Here is a 25,128-nt window from a genome sequence, read left to right on the forward strand (position 1 = left end):
TATGAGATTATGAGAAAAATCTCAGATTTCATTGAAAGGGTATTTTTAGTCCTTGTTCCTAATGGAAAGCCTTAAAATGCGAGCTTGAGCAAGTTACAAAGGATCACTTGTTCAGCTGCACTGCTTAGCTTGAACATGAGCGTAGCATGAGGGAAACCACAGCTTTGAGAGGGATGTGATACAATTCTGAAACTCCACCCGGAGGAGCACAGAATGATCTGTCACTGAATTCCTGGATATTTTTAAAAGAATTCCAGGAGTTATTACATTTTCCTTTGTAATTCCAGGAAATCAGTATTATTAATGAAGGACTAAGACGTTTCTGTGTAGTACTATCCAGTTGAAGCACCAAGTCCTCCATCTTACAGGCATACGCTTAATGTACTTGTAACATGAAGGTGACACCATGGCTTTTCCCCCCGAAAGATACAGTGCTCACTTTGCTCTTGCCCGAGCTGATTGCCAGCCCCGCGTCACTGTGTGTGTGGGTAGGGTAATGCTATCTAATGGCTCGCCCCCTGCACCCTCTCAACAGGGCCCTCAGTTTCAGAGGTGGCAGCCCCCCCACCCCCACCCCCCCCACCCCCCGTTTCATGGATGTTGGGCAGACCACACCACCACCCAACCCCTAAGTTTCAGTGGCAGTGAGCCGCCCTGGGACCGCTTCCCCTCAGTTTTGGGGGTAGGAGGGAGCCCTCTGACTGCTTAACCTCAGTTTTGGGGGTGATGGGCAGCCCTTCCACTGCTTCCCCTCAGTTTTGGGGCTGGCAGGCAGCCCCTCAGTTGCTACCCCCTCAGTTTTGGGAGCAGAAGGCAGCCCTCTGAGTGCTTCCTCTCAGTTAGGGGGTGGCAGGCAGGTCTTCAACTGCTTTTCTTTAGTTTTGGGAGCAGCCGGCAGCCCTCTGACTGATTCCCCTCAGTTTTGGGGGTGGCAGGCAGCATTTAAACTGGTTCTCCTCAATTTTGGTAGTGGGAGGCAGCCCTTCAACTGCTTCCCCTCAGTTTCGGGAGCAGAAGGCAGCCCCCTGACTGATTCCCCTGTTTTTGGGGCAGCGGGCACCATTCATTATTCCGCTCTGTTTTGGGGGTGGCAGGCAGCCCTTCAACTGCTTTTCTTTAGTTTTGGGGGCAGCCGGCAGCCCTCTGACTGATTCCCCTCAGTTTTGGGGGCGGTGGGCAGCACTTCAACTGCTTCCCTTCAATTTTGGGGGCAGCAGGCAGCCCTCTGAACGCTTCCTCTGAGTTTTGGGGGTGGCAGGCAGCCCTTCAACTTATTCCCCTCAATTCCAGGGGCAGCAGGCAGCCCTTCAACTGCTTCCCCTCAATTTTATGGTGGAGGGCTGCCCTCATACTGCTTCCCCTCAGTTTTGGGGGCAGCGGGCAGCTTTACAGCTGCTTCCTCTCAGTTTTGTGGGCGGCAGGCAGCCCTTCTTCAACTGCTTTCCTTTAGTTTTGGGGGCAGAAGTCACCCCTTTGATCCCCCCAACCGCCCCCCAACCGCCCTCCCCCCCCGTTTCATGGATGTTGGGCAGACCACACCACCACCCAACCCCTAAGTTTCAGTGGCAGCGAGCCGCCCTGGGACCGCTTCCCCTCAGTTTTGGGGGTAGGAGGAAGCCCTCTGACTGCTTAACCTCAATTTTGGGGGCAGCAGGCAGCCCTTCCACTGCTTCCCCTCAGTTTTGAGGGTAGCAGACCACCGTCTAACTGCTTCCCCTCAGTTATGGGGGCTGCAGGCAGCCCTTCCACTGCTTCCCTTCAGTTTTGGGGGCAGAAGGCAGCCTTTCAATTGATACCCCTCAGGTTAGGGGGTGGCAGGCAGCCCTTCAACTGCTTCCCCTCAATTTTAGGGTGGAGGGCTGCCCCCATACTGGTACCTCTCAGTTTTGTGGGGGGCAGGCAGCCCTTCATCAACTGCTTTCCTTTAGTTTTGGGGGCAGAAGTCACCCCTTTGACCCTGCTTCCCCTCAGTTTTGGGGGCAGCAGGTAGCCCTTCAGCTGCTTCCCCTGTTTTGGGAGCAACAGGCAGCCCTTCAACTGCTTCCCCTCAGTTTTAGAGTAGCGGGCTGCCCTCTGACTGCTTTCCCCTCAATTTTAGGGGTAGGAGGCAGCCCCTTCAACTGCTTCCCCTCAGTTTTGGGGGCAGCAGGCAATCCTTGAATTGCTTCCCCTCAGTTTTGGGAGCGGTGGGCAGCCCTTGAGCTACTTCCCCTCCGTTTTGGGGTCAGTGGGCAGCCCTTCAACTGGTTCCCCTCAGTTTTAGGGTGGCGGGCTGCCCTCTGCCCACTTCGTCTCAAATTTGGGGGCAGCAGGAAGCCCTTCTTAACTGCTTCCCCTCAGTTTTGGGGGCAGAAGGCTGCCCCCTGACTGCTTCCTGTCAGTTGTGGGGTCTGAGGGGCGCCCTCTGACCGCTTCCCCTCGGTTTTCGGGCCGGCGGGCTGCCCTTCAGCTGCTTCTCCTCAGTTTTGGGGTCTGCAGATAGCATTTCAACTGCGTCCCCTCAGTTTTAGGGGCAGCAGTTAGCCCTCTAACCGCTCCCCCTCTGTTTTGGCGGCAGTGGCAGCCGCCTGACCGCTTCCCCTCAGTTTTGGGAGCGGGGGCGGAGCCTTCAACTGCCCCACCCCGCCCCGCCCCTTTCGCCCGCGCGCGGGCCTCCACCAGAGCACTCTCCCTTAGGGACTTCGCGCCCCGTGAGGAGCAGCGTGCACAGGGGCCGCCGGTTCGAGTCCCGAGGGGGGCGGCCAGTGTGGGAGCGGGCGCAGGGCACGTTCACCCCGCTCTTTGCGGGGCGAGACGCGGGGGGGGCCCGCCCGGGCGCCGGCGGCCGCGGGCCCAGCGCACATGTGCGGCCGCCCGGCACATGCTCACTGCGAGCGGCGCATGAGCAGACGCGGCGCGGGGGCCATCGGACATCTTGGGCCGCCCCGCACGGAGTGGGGAGCGCCTTCGCCGGGCCCCGGGGCGGGAGCCGCCCGCCGCCCCCGCGCCTCCCGGCCCGCCCGCCCTGGCGCCGGCTGCCTTCCCCTCCCCCGCCTCCCCCGGGCTGCCTAGAACATCCCTCCTCCCCTCTTGCATTTGTCTTAATTCTTCTCAGAGACAAGATGGCAACGCCGGCGGCGGTAAACCCTCCCGGTGAGTAGCTGCTGCTGCCGTCGCCCCCTGCGCTGCAGGGAGTCCGTCTCGCCCCATGTGGCCCCGCCGCACAACACGCCCTCCCCGCCGTAGGCACACACCCGGCCCCGGGACGGCGCGGTCCCCGCCGCAGCGGGGCGGGCAGCCCCCGCTGCTCTGCCCTGTGCCCCGGGCTCCTCCCGCGGGGCGGTGGCGGCCGCTGGCTGCGGCCCGGAGGGGGCGCGACGCCGGCGGCGGGGAGAGCGGGGCTGCCCCGGGCGAGGAGCCGCCCGCCCGCCCCGGGACCGAGCCAGGGAGCCGGGAGCCCTTGGCGGGTTCCTCGGGCTGCAGGAGTCCGGCTGCCGCCGTGTCGCTGCCGTTGGGTGTAGGCACTGCAGAAATGAACAGTTTTGCATAAGCATACGCGGTCATATGGCAGGGGAGGGAGCGGAGAGCCTGTGTTCCCCTGCCCGAGCCGGCGGGGACGGGGGCGGCGGGTGTCGGCTGCACCGTGCAGGCGTACGGCTGCCCTGGGAATTGGTAGGAGTATTTGCTTTTCCTGCCTCTACATTGGCCAGGTTTGTTGTCGGGAAGCAAAACCGGCTTGCGAAGCACTGCTTGGAAACACACCAGGGTGTCGAAACTGAGTGGGGGCACCTCAGGGTGTGCAGGGTCTTTGCCGTGCGCTTGGTTTCTTGCCAAAGGACCCAAGAAATGCTCTTGTTAATACTACTTTACTACATTTATTAAGAGAAGAAACTTGCTAAAATTTTCTTTTTGAAATTTTTGTGAGGGAGGATGTTTCCTGATGCTGTGTTAGGTGTCTGAGATGCAGCATCTATTTTGTTGAGTGGGTGATAAAGTGGGTCTAGATGCAATGCCATGGTACATATTTTGGAGATGTACTTGGATCAACAAGTACCTGACACTAAAAGTAAGTGGGACAACGGATCTTGCACTGGGCTCAATACTAATAAGAATATTTTTATCAAAGGTGCATTCCAGTTTTAGTTGCTTTAGTGCATGGTCACGTTTTGTCATTTTTTTGTAGAGCTGGGTTCGGTTCTGACAGTTAAGGGTCAGTTTGAGTAAACCCCAACTAACATTTAAAGGTTGTTCTTTATATTACAACCTGCTGTAGTTGGTCATGTAGTTGTCATACTGAAAGTGAATATGACAAATAATAAACAATTTGGTTCAGTAAGTGTCAATGAAGTAAGAAGGAACAGGTCTTTGCCAATTAGATTAAGTTTTAATATCAGAATTCTACTTATTAAATGAAAATCAATATTTAATGGAAGGTTATTAAATTAATATTGTTTAGCCTCCAGGATACCAGGCTGTGCATGATAATGGAGAGTTCCATTGTGTGCACTCATAGCTAGAATCAGTGAGCTGTTTTGCAGACAAAGTAGGATACACACAGCCTTTTCTGACTTAAGTTGGGTTTGCTATTCTCCTGTCTGCTCCTCCAAGCTCTGCACTGAAGGAACAGCCCTGACCACTTAGAGGTCTGTGCTAAAACCACTGAATTATAGTACAGAGCCTCGTGGCCCTTTTGCACTAACCACTTCTGCTTTCTGTTTTTACCTGCCTGCAGCTGAAGCCACAAAAAAGATGTGGTTGCAGGAGGTATGGTATGCACACACCGCAGAGCAGCCTCAGGGTATGGCTTCATAGTTGTTCTCCCGTGACTACTTTGAATTTCAACAGCATTATGAGATTATCGAAGAAACATAAAAAAAATATGAGGGAAATGAGAGCCAAGTGTGTTGACTCTGTATGCATCTCCATGCAATGATCTGACACAGTTAAAATTGACTTGCAGTGTGGTCCTCAAACTCTCTTAAGCACAGATTGCTGGTCCACCAGAAGGATGAGGGGACGTGTTGGTTTCCTGAAGTGACCCAATACCTACTTCTGCAAGGCTGAGGTTACAGAGCATCGTTTCACTCCTCGTCTAGGCAGTTGGAACAGATCTCAGCTGAAAGACAAACTCACTGGCTGTTAATGATCTTCCCACGTTTTCTTTGCGTGAGCGTTGCTGTCAGACAAATGTAGCTATGCATGGACGAAGTCAAAATGAGGAATTTTTGAGCTGTAAAGAGGCAAGAAGAGGAGACCTTTGATCTGTTATGCGGTGCTGTGTTTGCTCTACCACGGACAGCAGAAGATAGAGCTGCATGAAAAACCTTGATTTCTGGTGTGTTTTTTTTTAAATCACTATCTGTTGATTTTGTTATTTTTTGGATTAAATGCAAAGCAGTGCAGAGAAAAAATCAAAAGGTGTAGCAAGAGGATTTTAATGCTACTATTTTCTCTTCAGGCCAGATCCTCAGCTGGAGTAACGTGAATGTAGCCCTATTAGTATTGGTGAAGCTGTGCTGCCTTACGCCAGTTGACTTTCTGATCTGCAATGTTAGGGGAGCACAATAGAGAGATTAACTTGTTAAGCATCTTTAATGATGATTAGAAATTACAATATGATTAAATTTTTATTAAGCAATTGTCTGGGGTTCTAATAACAGTTGATAATTTAGGCAGGACATTAACTTGCAGCTACCACTATATAAATACATGTGATTTTAGTCATATTCTAGATAGTGGAATGGGGATTGAGGAGACAGAAAAGCTGTGTGTTCTCTAATTATGGATGTGAAAATCTTCCAGTGTGGGATCTCTTGGTACAGAATCGTGCACTGCTCTGCAGCAGCATCTTCTGTCTCACATTAAATGCAGATTTATCCATTTTCCCACTGATCTTTTTTAATGCAGAGTTTGAGTTATGAAAGTTCATGGGAGTGGGAGCCGTTTGCAGCCTTTCCTGGCTAAGGCTCCTGAGAATTGCAGTGACAGAGACCAAATTGTGGTGGGAGTAAGGCCACCTCTGTGGGCTTTCTGGGCTGTGTTAGATCTAAACTGATAGTTGTCCGTAACTGCAACTAGACATTGGACTGACAAAACTGGGGGGGCTCTGTGTGATAGTCTTCTTTCTTCCTCATCCCACATGCTTAGCCTTGGGAATGGGTTCTGGTTAGAAGTCCTTTGTTCATTTGTCGCAATCTGTATGACTAACTGAAGTATGAAACACAATACAGGTGTGTGGGAAGCTCATCTGCATCGGCACAAAGCATTGGAGTTAATTTATTTCCTGCTGAAGTAAGATTGGCATATTAAATGGGATTTAAGAACAAAAAAATTGTGGAGGTGTAACAAGCATTTCATAAATCACTGCTTGCAGCAAAGTAACGTAGTGCCATGTCTGTTTTAAATATATATTTTTGGAATGCAAACTTGTCCATAATTGTTGCTACTTTGGGGTCAAATTTGGCTTGAGTGCAGTACGTGATGTGGTGATTCTTGTATTAGCCAAGTCGGGATGAAAACATAAAACGCTTAATGAACTCAACATTGTCTTGTCCTGAGACATTCCTTGGTCTTGGGTAATGAGTTCCAACCTGGCTTAGTCTGATGGGTGGTCCCAGAGTGGCAACTTTCTGCTGTGATTAGGTGATGTGAAATGAACTGGTTGTATCCTTTCATTTCTTCCTGGTGAGTTATCCCTAGATGGAAGGGCCACCCTGGGTAGTACCCACAAATGTATTACCAAATGACACAAACTTGTAAGTCAAGTCAGAAGAAATCATGAGATTTCAGGGTTTTATCCAGTTACACTTAGAGGACAGATCCCTTAGGATTAATTTTTTGCTATGTTTTAAGATGTTGTGAATCCTTAGGATTGTATTCTTATATTTAATTGGAAAAAAATAAGAACTGGGTTGTTCATATAGTCACTAAGACTCCTTTAATGATCTCTTTCAAAGCAAAGAGCCAAAGTCTAAAGGTATGGAGAACAACATGTCTCCAGCAGGACACCTACTAGAGATTTGTTGAGAGAGAGAGAGAGAGGTGGTGGGTCATGAGAGAAGGGAGTTGCTGAGGCTTATGACATTACTATTACAACCACAGTAGCTGACCAGGGGTACTTTTAGCCTATGGCTAATCCAAGATATAAAAAAAATGGGGCTGAACCTTGAAGAAAGAGGATTAAATAAACTGTCTTTACTTTCAGTTTGTAATGAGTTAACAGCAAATTTTATGTCATATCAGTGAAAACTTGTAACTCAGCCCTGCATCTGGGCTCTTGATTTAGGCAGGTATATTGAGTTCTGGGAGCTGGTTTTGTTTGTATGTGTTTGTGTGACTTGGGAGTTAAGTGGAGGTAGATCATTCTCCCGTTTCAGCTGGACATTCTGAGAACCAAATCATCTGTTAGCCATTCTTACGTTGGCTCTCAAGTTACTAAGTGCTTTGGATGAATTTTCTTGATGCTGCCCATTCCATTTTCCCAATAGGAATTGCCTTTCTGAAAGTGATGATCTGGCCATTCTTTTCGTTAGTTCTCATACAGCTTTGAAATTGATGATTGAAAAAAAATCCACTTCAGTGTTTTAGATTTCAAAATTGTCTGCTCCACTCGGAGCCCAAAAGGTGTTGTGGTTTATTGCTACAGTAGTTACAGCTTTGCCCTTTGTTACACTATAGACTATCCAGTAAACTCCAAAATCAATTTAACAGCATCCTGAGGAGTAAATGGAGTGTTCTAGTGATGGAGGTTATAATGGGCTGTGATATTTCTGGGATGCAAAGAAAGTAGTCATCTAAGATAATGTTAAAACAAAGGTCTCAAAAATGGAACACTCGTTAGCTAATGGGAAGCTTAAATTGCAGATCTTTTCCTTTTTGTATTTCCCTATCTTTGGTACTGCAGAATCGCTCCTTATTTCAGTCAAACCGTGGCATGAGTTGATAGTGCCTCTTGAATTGTTCTGTGATAATGTTTTGTCCTCCAGGACTGTGTACTGAACAATAACTTGCATTGAAGAAATGTCAGGTTTTGATATTTCTAATATATAGGGCATACAAAAGATTTCATTTCGGGATATCTCTTCTATCACAGAATATTTGTTTAAAATTTGCATATGTAGCTTGTGGTTAGTTCCAAATATTTTTTCAAATAGAATGTTTCCCCATGCCTCTTAATAAAAATGCAAAACAAAACAGATACTGCTGATTTCTGTAAAACCAGATGGTATTGCTGAGTTTTCTTTCCAGTAAGAAAAATTGCTATAGAGATTAGGTAGCACAAGAAAAAAAATAGCCTTTTCAAAACAGTCAAGGCAAAATAACACTGTTGATGTAGTGATTATTGTTATTAAGAGGACAGAAATGGGGCTGTCATTATGAAGATGTATTCAGAGATTATGCCTAAATGGCTTGTGAAAATCAGATATATGTGTCGTTTAGGGTAATTTTTTTGGGGCTTACTGCTTCATAACTGACAAGTAAGAATGGAAAATGCGTTACCTGCAGAAAGTGCTACCTGCAGAAAATACAATGTTACTAAAATCTGCAATAGAAAAGGGAAAGAGAGGTTTTGAGTTTAAGACATGGGACTTTAGATCTCGGGTCTTGTTGTAGATCTCTGGCAGATTTTGCAGTCTATCTGTAGCAAAGTGTCTTTGGGTGGCCAGTAGTATTTAGGGATAGAGGAACTGGCTGTGAATGAGCTGTTCTGTCTAGCGAGCACTGTGTAGTGCAGAGACACTGTCTTGGGCGCAGAAGTGTGCGGATGCCAACCCAAGCTACACTCTTTTCCTTGACTGTGAGAGTGTGCTCAATGAAGGTTATGTGGGAAAGAAATCTATGAAGATAGAGGTGCTCCTTCAGACTTCTGTAAGATAGTCTGTGCAAAAAAAATAGATTTGCTGGACGATACAGGCAAAAAAATTGAAATTTCAGAAAGATAGGTGAGCACTTGCTGTGTGAAAGATTGGTACAGTTTATTCCTTGCTAACAGTATTTCCTTTGTTCAGGTGTAAAGATTTCCTGTCACCCCATCTGTATCAATCATTCTGTCAAATGAGGAAAAGAAAAATTTTGAAAGGCTGCATTTGTACATTTTCGTTAGCTTCTGGTTATAATCCAGATCAGATAGATGCACATTGTTTAGGAAAGAAAAACCTTCATAAAATTAATCATTTATTGTATTCCACTTAAAAAAAAAAATCCAAAGGAAAATTAATTGATTGAATAAACCCACATGGACCAAATACCCACTTTTTGGCTACGCCAGAAGCAACTACTTTGTCACAAAATGTTGCAGGATTTCAGGAAAATCTAGCCTTTAAAGTGCATAAATTATGTGGTTTGAAACTCCAGTACCAAACGTAGAATGCCAATTTTTTAACAAGAGCTGATTGAAACTTTCATCTGAATAGTCAAAATCTCACATGGATCTTGGTTTTATTGTTTACATGGATTAATGGCTGTAGTCATGCAATGGGTAATGAATTAGAAGCTGTTTTCAAGATAGATGTAATTTCCTTTTTTTGTACCCAAAGCACGCTAGTCTTCCTTGGGCAAAGCCATCTGCACAGGGAGAAAGAGAAATCCTTTGTTTTGGATACTCTACATATTGATGAATGTTGCTAAACTTTCTGCTTGCTTTCTTTTTTTGTCAGCTTTTATTTCGCTTTTGCCCGTCTTCAGTGTTTCTATCCTACAGTTTCAATCCTGCCTTCCGCTTATGTGCCTCTACCTTTCTTACAACTTCTGTAACTACCATATTTTAACTGTGGTGCTATGCTGAGCTACATATTGACTTCTCAGTTACTGTTGTTTAAATGTAAATGAATCCTGGCATTGTACTGGAGCTACTCCCAAAGCTTTCAACTGCTTATAAATTCAGATTCCATTCTGTAGGTAGCATCTGAAGTCCCCCTTGGAGAAAAGTGGAACTTTTTCTGTTCTAAGTAGCAACTGTGCTGCCTTCCATATAACCCAGCAGCTACTAGAAGGTATAATCAGTTGGTTCAAATTAGGAGCCTCTATTAGTTTACATCTGCCCTAGATGTATATATGTTGCTGTTCTGTTCAAGGACAGCTCATAACATTCATTTCAAATGTTTAGGTTTGGGCTGCTGCGGGTTTTTTCATCTAAATGTCAACTGCATGTGACAGATAGAATAATATAAAATAATTATAATTTTTTCTCTAATCAAGCAAAAGGGGTGTTGAATTGTTTAATTACTGGCTTTGCCAGCATGCAGATGGGAAGGCTTTTCAGGTAAGTTGCTCATACAAAATGCCTGAAATGGATAGTAATTAACAACTGGCTCTTCATTGGTATGTTAATTACACTGCCATTTGTCCTGGTGCCTGTCCTTGTTTAAATGTTCAGTTACATTGAACTGAAGCATTCACTTCCTGGCAAACACAGAATGTATCAGCACAGTTTGACTCTCAGATATATGCAAATATTTTATGGGAAGAGGCATGCCAGTAAATCTCTGAGCTGCAAAGAACAAAACCACTGCATATTTGTATTCCTCAGAGGTAAAAGCAAAACCTGTTTCTGTGGAATATACAGGTCTGATTTTGAAAAAATGGTCTCCAGTACTTTCCCAGTAATAATCCAGAACACAATTTCATGCAAGTAGATGTTTTTCGGGACTTGTTACAGCTGGCTTTCTGTTAGTAAAGGTAGGTGGACATCTGGGTGCTGTTAAATGACCTTGCGATGCGTATATTTTTAAAACTGTATTGCCTGTAATACCTGGACAGAACTGGAAATGCTTTTAAAACTTGGGATAAAGTTGATAATTTTGAATGCAAGGAGAATTAAAGTAACTTCTTATGAATAGATCACGTCAGTAGTCTCAGATCTTCTTTAACTTACGATTTAATTCTTTTGAGAATACAGATAGTCTTCTGTTATTGGGATGCTGTTTTGTAGAGTGCATCTCCAGTCTCCAGATACTACTGCAATATGTAAAAACAGACTGCATCTGGTATGCCTCTCTAACTTAATCAGTTACGTCCTGAAGAGGGGCAGGCTGGTAAAATTTTGTGGCTGACTGGGATGTCAGTATGAGGCTAGTATTTTAATTTGCTAACCATTTTCCATGTGACAGAAGCTTAATCTGTCCAAGGCACGGTGACCCTCAACACGTGGCAGAAGTCAACCCTTGCAATTAGGTGTTGATTGTAGCAGTAGCTGTGGGAAGCGGATTATAGTAATAAAATTAGCTATAAAATGGCACTGGCTACTGTGTGTCACTGCCCTCTGAGTCATGTTTGATCTGTTTATTGACAAAAAAATTTATTGCTGTTGGTACTGCAGAGCCAACATGGCCATGGATGAGCTGGATTTCCATTGTTTCCTGTCCAACAGGCAAAGCTGCTAGCTCAATTTTGAGTCCAACTTTAAAGACTTAAAGCAGTGTTAGCTAAAAAAGCTTGGTTTGAAATGCTAAATTCTTAATGTTCCCAAGCACTGAGAGGCAGCTCATTTAACAGCAGTCTGTGGCGGCTGGCCCTGTGAGCAAGCTTGGGAAAACCGAGGTCAGTCTGATGACTACTCCTGTGAGTCATGTTCATGTCATAGTATATGGGAATACCAATGGTTTCCTCAGATTTATTTATTTATTTATTTATTTATTTATTTTTTAAAATCATCTTTTAAGAGATTGCCTAGCCTTCTGCATCTAGCTCTGTCACCCTGAAAATGCTCTGCACTTTATGTGAGTAGTGGTTTGACCAGTAGAAAACCGGGCTGCATAATGAAAACTTCCCTTTATTTTTGTGAGATTTCAGCAGCCATAGGAATACAATGGCAAATTATTGGAGCTATGTGAAGGTTTCAATATTTCTGGGATGAATGCTTCTCTGTTAATTTGTTTTGTTGATGGTTTCATGTGAAACAGCCAATTTTTCTGGTTAATGTAAAAGAAAGAAAGTTTCATTTGCCGTGCTGTCGCATTTGTGGGAACAGCACTTGCATCTTAGCTGTGTTGTGTTTTTGCTTACCAGTGAAGGTTTGAAGTATGCATTTTCATTGTTGAAATTAAAGTAAATGACCCATCACTGAGAAAAATGCAGGAGCATTTTCAAGCTCTCTTATGAGGACTGGAAAATCAGATTTCTTTCTGAATGCGTGGGCATGTTTAATGGGTGGACTAAAGCCTGAATAACTGTCAGCAATTTTTCCTGTGCACATCTTATCGGCCCAAAGTTTCAGTGAAAATAGCTTGGGGGGTATCCAGACTTGCATGGGCTGTGAAGCGTGGGTTCGATGGAGGAGCAGGGCGGGAGGGGCGGTGCCCCCCACCGGTGCCCAGCCCCCCCCCCCCAGCGGTGGCCGGACACCCCCCCGCAGTGGCCGGGTCCCTGCAGGTGCCATCCATGGTGCTGAAAGGGCGCGGGGCCGGGCGCCACCGCCCGGGGGTACCAGCAGCCCCGCACCACTGCCCGGGGGTACCAGCGGCTGCTGGGGTGGGTTTGAGCTGTACCTCTGAGTGACAACCGGCAGCAGCTGAGGTGCTGAGAAGACGTGCTGCTCTCCCGCTGGTGATCTCCAGCAAAGAGGACAGTGGACTGCTGGAATGTCTTGAGTGAACGTAGCAATCTTCCCCATGTTGAGCCCTGCAGAATCCAAATTTCACAGTTCCTACACAAGTCTTTAACAGGTGCACAATGTCTCTTTAGGTTCTGTGATAGCAGCTCTCTGAGTCGCTCATAACATCTATGAGTTAAGATTGTTCCAAGGGAAGCTGTTTCTTTTTGTCACATAGATGAGGCTGGACGGGATTCTCGCTAAGAACAAAACGCGCTAGATCAGACTGTGCTGTGTGGAACTCCTATCCAAAAATGGCTCATCACAGACATTTTAGAATAAAGTATAAAATTTCCATTATGGAGACTTACAAAATAAGACAGCAATAAAGAATTTTCTTCCTCCATTGTTGTTGATGGTCACTGTGAAGTACTTAGGTTTATAAAAGTCTTCGGGGCTCCTTGTAGTTTATTCAGCCTTTAGACTTGGTTCTTGAATGGTCACAGCTGTTGTTTTTTTTAATTCTAAATTAGACTGAGTGTTTCTGAACTTGCTGTACTTTTTGATGTCTTCCTGATACAACAAATGAACCTGTGCCTTTCTGAGATGTAGTAGTCTTCTGGTTAAATATATCTTGATACTCTTTCACTCTTCAAACTAACATCGTACATTTTCAAATTGTTTTCTGGCTCAAGACATAATTTTACTTTTTTTAGTGGTGTCCTCTTTCTGCTTCTTAAGCCCTTTGGTTCTGAACTGTAAATGGAACTGAGGACTATGATGGTTTTTAACATTTTAGTGAAAGCTGCCAGTCTGAATATCTTTTGATCGCCATATTTCTCCTTTTCATTACTTGTGTTTCTCCCTCTAGGTTCAATGCCTGTTTTAAAAAAAGAGAGGCCATGTAAATAACGAGTAAGTAATGTTTGAGGTTAGGCAGCTGTAGGATGGCACTGTAAAACAAAATCTTAGTGCTGGGGTACAATAGCTGAATTAAAAGATGGGTGGTTTTACTTGCTGGCATTTTGGTTGAGCAGAATCTCTTGGAGATGTGTGAGTGGGTGGAAAGAACATTAACATGAAGTTCATGCTGAATTATGTTTTGCTTGAGGAAAGCTATTCATTAGTCTCATAGCTGGCACATGTCTTTTTATTCCTTCTCTAAAGTAGTATCTGACTACTTTGATGAAAAGGTTGATATGACATTAAGGAATTGGTTCTGCCTCATCTGATGATGTGCAAAAGCCTTTCTGCCCTTGGCACAACTGAATAAGACATAGGCAGCATGCCAGTCCTCCCTTTGCTCTAGGAAGGGCATACATGTGGTAAATGTTTCAGGGTACGCAGAGTCATGGCTCCGTCTCCTAGAGTGTTACGTGTGGAGGTTAATAATGTTGTATCCGAGTTCAGCTCCAGAGCTCATTGAGTCTTCAACTAAACCCTTTTGTTAGTATTGGTTTTTCAAGATGGTCTTAAGGACAAAGTGTTCCTTCATCATTGCTAAATTTAAAATGACTGTGGTAATTATGAGTAAGAATTTCAGAGACCAGTAAATTCTCACTGTGCAGAAAATTTCTTGGCTGTTACAAGCTGCCTGCATTTTTCACTTTTATTGCTGGCTGGCTATCTCATGTCTGAGAACTGACTAGGGAAAGAAGGCGGTCTGGTGGTACAGGCACTGTACAGGGTTCAGATTTACTACAGAATTCCTGCTTAAACTCTTAACAAGTAATAGCTCTGTGCCACAGCTGAGTCTTTGTTTCCTTTTCTTTTACCTCCGGTTTGCATGTCATGTTTACAAGACTACGTAATCTGGGATACTTTTTTCATATGCATCTATTATAAAATGACATATTTGTAGCAGAGTGTGGAGTCCTATCCTGGAGCAAGCAGAGAATATTTTTTTTTTTTAATTGTGATGTACTAATTGATAATGGTTTAATAACAGACTTTTAATAACATACTTTTATTGCAACCATATTTGTGTTGGATTAGCAAAGATTTTTTTGACCCTTTGGGAAGAAGAGGAGATAAAATGCAGAATATACAGCTGCTTCCTCCTTGGAAACAAGAAGTTATTTATTCCAGGCACATGAATAACCATTAATTTGTGTTTTCTTTATCCAGTAGGTATATGATGTTGGGGTAATGTGCTTTTTAAGCATCTTGGCAAAATATACACATAAGCATAGATGGATAGTTATTTCAGTGCTGAACTACCAATGATCCACCTAGCTTTAAAGTCTTAATATAGGCTTTACAACTTACTTCTTGCTGTCTTGATTTATGGTTGCTTTTGTCACTTAATTTGCCTTTGAAAACACATTAATTTGTTCTCAGCCAGTTACTGTTTGAATTAAGATTGAGAGCAAAATATTCATTGCTTCATACACAAAAGAAATGATCAAACTGTATGAAAAATACAGTTATACAGAGTGAAAATTATGAGATAGTTGTCAAGTGTGTGTTGTGTGTTTGAGAGTTAAATTTATAAATGCATTATATGGAGGTATTTGGTTAGCATGTTAACTCAAACTGCTCTTTAAATCAAGTTAATGAGCTGTCACTGGAAGTAAATACATTTTCAGAAATCAAATCATGATTCTTTCTAATGTCGAAATGTAGTGATGAAGTATTTGTAGTGATTTCTTGGTAAGTGCATTTGGCTCCCACTAGTAGTTTGCTTTGTTGTGTAATTCCCTGTAGTAGCTGGAACCTGATCGCCAAGTTTGGCATTCAGATTAATTTTGTATGTCCTTTGTACTTGTCTGTGCTGCTCTTCAGTTAGCAAATACCAAAGCCGAAAACTTAGTTTCATCAATATTTACAGACAAATACTCAGCTTGTTTTTTGACAAACATCCAGTTTGTTTATAGTGAGGGTTTTTTCAGTATTGTTCTTCACTTCTGTATTTGGTGTATCCACAGAACTGTCTGTATACTTTTGGGAGCAAGTGGCTTGTAATGGATGTCAAATGATGTTTAATATGAATAAGGGGACATGGAAAAATAATGTTTTGTTGTTACAAATTTTCATTTGTTTAGTACTTCACTGGTAGAACATCTGGTGGATTCTTGTGTTTAATAATTCTGAAAAAGCAGTAAGAGCATGGCCATTACAGCTGATCGCTTCTTGAAAGCCTAGCAGAGCTTACCTGCAAACAACATTTTCTCTCTTATTTTAAAACTGATAATTTTAAAAAGCAAAATACGAGATTCAGTGTTATAAAAGCTGTTCAGGAAATAGCTCTGTGAAGAAGTAAAGCAGAAAAAAGCATTCCAAACTTCATGACAAATTCCTGAGTGTGTAGTAAACCTAAAGTAACACTAAGGAATCTTCTGCAGCAGAGCATAGTAGTATTTTGTATTTATTGTATGCTTATGAAGTTTTCCCTTATGCTGTAATGTTGGGGTGTTTGTTCTATTTGGAGCATTTGTGAGAATGAAGAATTCTAGAAAGGGATGCAAAAACCGCAAATGTAGCTACCTTTGAACTTCTGTGGAGGTTTTTTTGGTGGTGGTGCTGGTGGTGTTCTCTTGTATGTCTGCAAATATGAGAAATTACCTAAGAGGTAGAATGTTCTAGAAAGTATAATTAAAGACCCTGGGACAGTGAAAGGTAGAAGAATCATAAGGCCTTTATTTTTAACTTTTCTTTTTTTTGCTTGCAGAAAAATTCAAGTTTTGGGAAACTCATCTTCAAAGATGAGGCTAGCTGCTAATATAGGTTGGTATGTCAGAGCAGTTAAGACTTCAGATGTTCTGAGGGTTGTCCCCTGCGGGAGGTTAAACTGAACACATCCAGGTCTCTGACAGGTGCCAGTTGAATGTTGTGGAAGACTGGTGTACTCTTTTCAGGTGGCTGTTCAAGGTCCATTTGGATTTGAATCTGGAATTTTCTTATCCACAACCCTTTTCCGTGGTCTGAAGGCTGGACTATAATGCTTTATAGGCCAGGTCTGGAGTTTGGAAAAATAATGGTTTGGAGTTAACAGATCACACAAGCAGTCTGTTCACTTGTACATCTCGTTTGAGTCCTACAGAGTTTTTGATCCTTGTTGCTGATATGGGAAAGTGAGGTTAGCTGTTTTCTCCCATCTCTGGAGAAAAAAAAAATTAAAAGAAATGTTAATCAGAAAATCTCCTTTGACTTACTGGAAGTTCAAGAAAGGATAAAATGAACTGAACATTTAACATGCGAGGCTTAGGCTGGGTTTTTGAAATTGAGTTAAACGTGTTTTTTTCCCCCTGCAGTTTTCAGACAGAGAATGTTGCATTAGAAATTACGAGGAAAGGGAGCAGTACTAAGCCACACCCTATTTTTAGAAGATGTTTTGTGATGAGTAGTGATATTCTTTTTAGGGTGTTTCACACAGATATTCTTATTCTTGGTAATAAATTGGGATGTGGAAACACCTGAAAGGCCAATTAATTATCGTAACATCAAATAAGCATCATTTGCTTGTTGATCAAGCAGAACTGAATTCATTAGCGCTATCAATAAAGTATTTAATGAAAACAATAGCATTCTGATTACCCAACAGTGCCCAAGGACACTGTAAATATACTGATAATTAAGTATTTGGTAATGCAAGTTGCTGTTCTGAATGCAATATAGAATTAACATATCCTTCTGAGGCACACTTTAAAAAAATCTTTGTAATAAATAATAAAGGCATTTGAAGGGCATGAGTAAGTAATTTCCAATGAATGATTTAAGTCAGAGTGGTCTAAATTTTACATCCACGTAGCTGGACTTTGTTTTTCTTGAGCTTTCTGCGGCTGGTGGGGTGTGGGTGTCTCTGTACAGCTCTTTGACCTTAGTTTGGTCCCTGGCTTGCAGGGTGGCTCCTGGGCCACCACCACAGCAGCAGTGTTTGGTTTAGTCTCATGTAGTTTGGCAGTCACCACTTGCTCAGAAATAGTCCTGCTTATGAGCTCCTCTGTGACTTGGCTCAATAAGACAACTACCAGCGATGATTTCTCCTGGTGATTGACTCCTGGTTTGTTGTAGTAGGCAGGTCAGGTGCAATATACCACTTCTGTCTTGGTCTTGCTCCTTGGATTTTCAAATTTTTAAATTTAGGATAAATCTTATAAGTACTTGCACCCGTGAACTTAACGCTTACTGTGCTTGTCCACCTCAATGAAAATGGATTATAAGAATATTTATGTGAAACAACTCTAAGAGGGAACCAGGAATGAGTTAATTCGAAAAAACATCTCTGCTCATTATTTAAGAAATATCTCGTCACAGTTCTTCCACCTTAAACTAAAAGTTGCAGTCATAAATACTGCCTTGCATGCTCATGAAATCTGATCGCTGACTTCGACTGTAGTTAACAGAAAACAGGGTCAAGAATCAAGTTATGTTGGCTTTCAAGTCAACTAAAATTACTTGCATGTGAATTCTGTGCATTTCTGGGTAGAGGGGAAAAGTGAAATAGTTGAGAGGAGGCTTGGATTCCTAGGAAAGCTAGGCTACCTCTGATCTGCATTTGATTAAGATCAATTTTGGTCAGTGTTGTAGGCAGATTTATTACCCATTACCTGTATTTATTTGCATATTTATAGCTATTCAGTATGTTTTATATAGCTGATAGGAGTTAGAGCACTGTCAACTTGTTACGATATAAACTCTGAAGAACACAGTACTGATCTCATGAGGTTTTTCTTGTGTATACAATTGCAAGTGTTTTAATAGCACTTTCAAAACAATTTCTGCAAATTGGCAGTTGAACTTGTACATGAACAAAATAGATATGCGATCAGGCAGTGATATTTGCTTGAAATCTAAACTAGCTTCTATAGCTGGAAAAAAAATTTGCTAGATCGGTAGTAAAAAGCCAGACTTCTCGATAGAAGGTAATAGAAATAGTATTTTAAAATAAGTAATTTGAAGATGAATGAATAAAAATGAAGTATCAAATGATGAGATAGTTTAGCTCAATAGTTTATCGGCACTCATGGTTACTATTTATTTATCATAAAACAATTGCATAGGAATTTGTGAAAGGATGTTAGCTTGTAAATGTCTTTTGACAATTATCTTGTAGAACAGGGAAATAAGATGAGGAGTTTGGGGAAGGACAAATAGCAATGATATAAGACTAGTAATTGTTGATCTAGAGCAAGGGCATACTATGGAAAATGGTCGATTTGATTGTTAATGAAATAATAGTGGTAGTTGGCTAATTTCTTACCTTTGTAGAAGAAGCACACTTGAGAAATGTTGTCCCCTCTGCTTATGAAATAAAAACTGGCTGTCCTATCCCAAAAGAAAGATTTTTCAAGCCCAGCATGCCTTTTCTAGCACTGGCCAAAAGCAGGTGCTTGGAGGAGTATGAAATCACAGCACGCATGTACGGTGCTTCCCCTGGGTACCTTCCCACCCTCCAGCCATGTGTGACCTGGAGGCTTCTTGAGCCAGGCATGACATTTGTATTTTGTAGCACTCAGTGGATTTCTCTTTCGCAGTTTTGAGCAGGCTCTACTAAAACCCATAAACTTCTACCATCCACAGCTTCCCATTGCAGGGAGTTTAGGGCATCCAGATGTAGTTGTAGCTGGTCAGGAAGGGTTGGCAAAAGTAGGAAGGGAGCAGGAAGATAAAAATGGTGAAAAAGGGCAAGCTGTGGGACAGTTTGATGGTAGCTGAAATAATTTCACCTTGCTTTTAAGGAGTAGACAGACTTGGTGTAGCTCCCAGGAGGGGACAAGTGACACAATGGCAGAAGGGATCTAGGTTTAGCTGTTCTGGTTTATACATGTACATGTATCACGAGGACGGCCAGCAAGGGACATGATGTTGAGCAAGGCAGGAAATGCGAAATTGTTGGGTGAAAGGATTTTTCTTTCTGTGTAGACAGAAGCCAAATCTCGGCAAGTCTTAGCAATGCAGAGGCAAATGCAACAGCGCTTGGCCGTGGCTGGAATCACAGCAGAGCTGATGGTACGGTGTTCTGGGTTGTCTTTTTAACTTGCGCAAATTGAATTTTCCCCTTGGCTCTTTGCTTTTTTACTGAGCAACCAAGCCATTTTAGTAAACAATTAGTGATAATCTTATGGGGCAGGGCCATGTGCAGGTATTTTGCTTAATTCAGTGTTATTGTGCCTGGCTGTAGCTTGTCTTGCAGCTTCCACTTCACCTCCTGGTGTTTTACCGGATGAAAGACAGCAAGTGTTCTGTTTTTAAAAAGGGAAAAAAATGTCCTGTACGTGAATTTCTAATTGAATGCCAACCAAAACAAGCCAAATGAAGGAGACTTGTTAAATGAAGAGTTAACGGGCTGAGCGTGATCTGTCTCTGAGAAACTTGAAGGAAAATCATTACACTTTATTATTTTTTCATCGTGTTTGTTTGCCCAGGCTGGGTGTGTGCTTCTACACTTTTTGTGAGTTCATTAATGGGTTAGCTTTGGCCACTTCTGCATAACAGAACAACCATATACGGTATTTGCTAGTTCTGATGCTAAGTAAAAATTATGGAAAATAACTTTGAATGTTACCTTCTGTTTCTTGCACACAACTTGTAATTATGCAGTTATTTTTGGCAAATACAAAATGTCAGAGAAGGAGGGAGGATCACCATTCATTTCAAATGGAAATGATGCATAGTTTGGGTAGCTTAATTTTTTTGTGATTTATTTAGTACTTTTGCCACATGTCACTAATATCAACTGAAGTAACATCAATAAAACCTGGGCAAATGAAGGCAGAAAAAAGTGAAGAACTGTGTTGTATTAGTGGATGGCCATGTATATAATGGCTTAAACCCAGGTAGGGTCACATTCAGACAGCATAAATGATCCTGCTGCTGTTGACTGCAGCTTCACTGTGACGCTTCATGTAAGCTAAGGACCTGCCTATCTTCTTTTAATAAAGGTTCCATCAATCCTGAAACAGCCTTTCAAAGCCAGATTTTCATCCTCTCTGCAAACTGGCGTTGTAGGTGCCTTACTTCCCTGCCCAATTTGCATGTGCACTTTCCTACTTGTGACTATACCCGTGAGACTTGCCAAGTGTTGGAGGCTCAGGCTGTTTTCGGCGCAAGAGTCCAGGTCCTTGGATTTGCTTCTAGCCCACTTTTCAGTGTGCTTCTAGACTTCGGATGTGAGAAGTGCTTTTCTTCTAATGTGTCTGTCCGTCATAATCATGGTGGAGATCTAGGTGCTGTTCTGCTTGCGATAAAGCCCCCACTTCTGCAGTGAGAAAGATCTCTCATATTTTAGAGATAGCCAGGTGCTTAGGTTCAGGTGACAGTCTTCAAGTTCATTCCACAGTGCAGATACAAGCCTTGTTTTAATTCTGAGGGGTTTATTATTTGCAAAGGCTGGAGGCACACTTTCAGAACAAGACCCGTTAAGGCCTGTTTTTTAATCCTTTCTTCTTATTTTGAATTCCAACAACCTCTTTTTTTTTTGAAGGGAATGGTCATGGTTTGGCAGGATTTGTCAGCAGTCAGACATACTGGCTTACTAGAGGGAGTACAAGAAATAGTTAATCTAAGCCAGAGGCTGAAGAGGTCGTGAAGATATAACAGGGAAATATGAATGAGAAGTGGAAAAATAGCCAAGGAAAAATGCGTGGGCGTGTGTGAGAAGGTGAATTGGTACCATGTTGTTTGTCAGAAAGATGGAAGGAATGAAGAAGCAGTTACTCTTTCCCTTCTTCCCAGCCTAACCTTAGATAGTAATGTCTGCACTTCAAGTTGAATTTTTACTCTACTCTATAACAATCTGCAGTAGGGGCAGAGGTGTGACTCCAGGTCTTCTGGATCATACTAAAGGCCATTCTGAGTTTATTCAGTTGTATATGGGTTGCTGGTCATTCAGGCAGAGAAGACATAGGCAGTGAGCACTCATGCAGTCTGCGTCCTTTTCTTATGCCCTGACGTCTGTGGAAATTGTGCCCTGACCACAGATCGCTGGAATGAACAAAGTGATTGGCATGAAAATTGGAAATAAACATAGTAAGTATTGTAAAGTAGCACTTAAAAGCACTTGGGAGTACTGTTTGAAATAATTTTTGATGTTACAGATCGTAAGACTGATGTTTCCACTAATGAGGTTTTGGATGCCGTGCTTTCTGCATGCCTAGTTTTGGATGCTCTAGAGGACCCTGATTTTCAGTGTTGGCTTCTTATCCTGCAGGGATCTGTCTCACATTGTCTCTCAAGCTGAGCACTTAAAGCAAGAATTCCCCTAAAGTCAACCAAAACTCTCTTTGTCAAGGTCTACTTCTAACTCTTGTGCCTGCATCCCCCCTTCTTTTGCACATCTCCATGGTGTTGAACTGCAGGGCATGCAAAAATGTATGGTTTGTACTGAGATTTCAGGGCTCCACAAATGGGTTGTATGGACACAACAGTGAAGTGTGGAGGCACTGTAGAGGATTTCACCTCTTTGGCTTCAAAACCTGGTCTCCCAGTTTACTGGTGGGACATAAGGTAGGTTTCTCTTAAATCTGTTACATTGCAGTAACTTTGGCATCTGCTTCAGTGACAGCAGAAAAGGCAGCGAGTGAGATAACTAGGTCTGGCCTCTAGACCACCCATTAGGCCACTCTCTTAAATGGTTGTTCCCCCAAGATGATCAGCTTAATTGCATCATCTCCCCTCCTCTTAGTGTATACTTAACATTTCCCTGTGATGCAGATGGATGATAAAGCTCTGGTTTTAATTTTAAAAAAGGGAGTGTTTCTCTAGTAACTACTCACTGTATGCCCTATTTTTTGTTCAAGATATAGGGGGGGACCCCCCTATACCCCAAAGTATGGGGCATTGTGGTGGAAGGGAAAGTTTTTAATTAAGTAAGATCTATATATTATTCATAAAAGCCTTCCCTATCTTAGTAGCTGTTTCCAGAACCTAAATGGTTAAAGTAGAAAATGTTAGTAATTTTGCTGCAAATAAATTGATCAGTATGCAAGACGGTTGTCACCGGCTGAATCATGGTCCACAGTTAAGGTAAACAGATCTGTGATGACATTTTCTGAGCAGAATACCAATGCTGCTACATTTCTTCCCAGAGGTTTCTGACACTTCTTATATGCGGATAAAATTTCTCTTCAAGAAGGTTTTGTTCACAGCAAAGAAATAGCATCTTTGTAAGAGTCTTCCTTAAAGGTGGGATTTATTATATTTCATGATTTTTTTTTTTGTTGTTGTTATTGTAATTCTGTTAAGAACATGGAAAGGAATGTTTCTGCTTTTCTGCATAACCTCTCTGTACAGTAGATCTTTCTGATGTGGAGTCTATTTAGAGTATCTGGCAGTGGAATGCAAGTAAAATAGTATTAACAGAGTTATCAGGAACAATGAAAATGTTTTATATTCTCTGAGAGTGAGCTCTGTTTTGTAATCTCTGTAGTTAACATAAAAGCAATGACTGAGTATGTAGCTAGATTTTTAGCATAGGTGTTTCTGTGAAATATTTTTGGCTACATGGTGGCTTCATATTTTCATTGGCATGTTCTAAAGTAAGAGGTATGATTTAGTTTGTTCTTAAATGTCTCTGTGGCAGGCAGAAAATCCCCTTTGCAATTGACTGCAATCAAAGCCTTTTTGCTGAGATGCATCTAGCCCCATATGACTTTAGGGTATGGAAAAATACATTTTCCAAAGAATTTGTTGAAATCTGCTTTTTTAGAACATTTAAAATCTCTGTGTATGATGCTGTTCATGGAAGAGGGCATGTTCGTAATTCTGTATTTAGCCTTAGATACACATTTACTTGGAGGTGATTGACATCTCAGTCATTCTGTGGATTAGCCGTTGGAAATCTGTCGTATTTGTATTGATAAAAGTAGAATCTTGTTTGTTTAATCAGATGCTGATACCTGACTTTAATCCCGTTTATTACAGTAGATACTAAAGGATAAAAAGAGCCCTGTGGAGAGCATGCTCAGTGGTACATGACATGTAATAGCAAACCTGGAACTGGTCTTTAAAAGTTAATGCTGGGGATTGAAAGTGCGTTGAAGTCTGTGAAAGCATTTCTCTGGTAGGCTTCAGATTTAAACCTGGCCCTGTCCGTGTCTGGTGTGTGTAGGTGAGGGGAGTATCGCCTGGGGTGTCCCAGTGGCTGAAAATAGTGAGGTTGGTAGGATCTTTTATGAGATGGACTTACAAAGTCTTGTCATGTACAGTGTCTGGTTGTATTTCAAAGCTTCACAGCACCATGTACGTCTGTGGTTTCTGGAGAGGAGCAGAGGAGGAAGCACCATCTGTGGAGCTGTGTGATGCAGTCTGTGAAGATACCTGGTCAGAGCTGCGCTTCTCTCGGGGGGTGTCTCAGCATGTCACAGATTTGTGTCAGAGATGAGTTAGAGCTGCATTTCAGGTGGTGGATCTGGGGTGGGGCTCAAGATTTAAAGTTTGGTGTTAAGTAAGCTGTGGTTTAATAATTCTCTGCCTGAAAAAAAGAAGTCCGGGTTCATCCTGGCGTGTTGCACTGTCCATTAATGTGGCTGTGGTTCATGTGCACTTTCAAGGTATCCTTATGCAGCAGCTAGTTTGCCTTTCGTGTTTTGTTTTGTGTAGTGCACAGTAGCCGTTTTCTGTACAGATCTCTATAACAAAGTTTGGAATGAACGTGGAGTTCATTTGGAATAAATTCCTGTATTTTATCCCTGTATTTTTAAAATACATTTGCAGATTGTCTTTTATTTCAAAAAGATATCTGAATATTTGGGGGGTGACCTGCATGTGGTGCTAGAGAGAAGTGTAATATCTATGCTTGAAGCGTTCAGCAGTGAAATTAAATCCAGGCAGAAATGGAGGGACTAATTCTGCGGCTTTTACATTGAGCACTGACGTTGTCCCTGGATTAATATGGCTCCTCATGGATCCCCAAGATGAACATGAATATTAGCAGCAGGATCAGGCCTGTGCCCAGGCATGACAGCGATAAGACAAGAGTTAGGTGTCATCGAACTGGAAGAATATCCACTGAAGACTATGAGCGTTGTGCTTGGTTTTATTTTAATAGCATTTCTGTGTTCTTTGGCAGATATCTAGGTAATTTTCTAACTTTGAAATTAAATACTGCTTTTTTTTTTTTTTTCAGCAGAAAAGTGATTTCTGTTTAACACTAAGGAACTTGTAATTATTATTTTTTTCAGAACACTGCCTTGATGGTTAGAGATGCTTTTCATGAACAGTTAGCCTGACCTTGTTTTACTTTTTGAACATTATACCCTTATGCTCATGTTTTAATTTTGGGTAAAGTAAGCAATGCCTGTTTTCATTTCTGTTGGCAGAAGGTAAGTCCAGTCTTGGGAAGAGAACAGCTTATTTCCTGATGTTTGTCGCTGCTGAAACACTCTGTGAACATCAGCGTTAACATGTGTCTGGACGTGGGTGTAGATGAGCCCGGAAACATGATGTTTATGATTGTTGACCCAGCATGGCCTTTTTTTTTTTTTTTCTTCTTAAAAATATATAACCAGCTTGATGCCTGCTTCTGCCGTGCTGGCTTTCGTACTAGTTCAAGGTATAACAGAATAACTTCATTTACTTTCAAGGGGCTGCCCTAAATTTATGTTGATGAAACTTCACGCGATTGCAGGTTACTTTTGTGATCTTTTTTATATATTTATTTTTCTGTAGGTCTGTGTCTG

The 25,128-nt window shown here is 42.5% G+C and overlaps 1 protein-coding gene across 3 annotated transcripts in view; it reads left to right on the forward strand.

Annotated features, from left to right (window-relative positions):
• The first annotated feature begins 2,669 nt into the window (after nt 1-2,669).
• The window catches only part of ARNT2 (aryl hydrocarbon receptor nuclear translocator 2), a 107,532-nt gene continuing 85,073 nt past the window's right edge, over nt 2,670-25,128 (forward strand). Inside the window, exon 1 of one of the 3 annotated variants that reach the window (XM_055716004.1) lies at nt 2,670-3,132. In XM_055716004.1, the coding sequence (XP_055571979.1) occupies nt 3,102-3,132 (31 nt within the window). In that variant the 5' untranslated portion in view covers nt 2,670-3,101. The remainder of the gene's footprint in view (nt 3,133-25,128) is intronic. The other 2 variants (XM_055716003.1, XM_055716005.1) reach the window with 2 other exon arrangements.

Source organism: Falco cherrug, chromosome 7 (genome assembly GCF_023634085.1).
Source record: "Falco cherrug isolate bFalChe1 chromosome 7, bFalChe1.pri, whole genome shotgun sequence".
In the NCBI taxonomy this organism is placed as follows: domain Eukaryota; kingdom Metazoa; phylum Chordata; class Aves; order Falconiformes; family Falconidae; genus Falco; species Falco cherrug.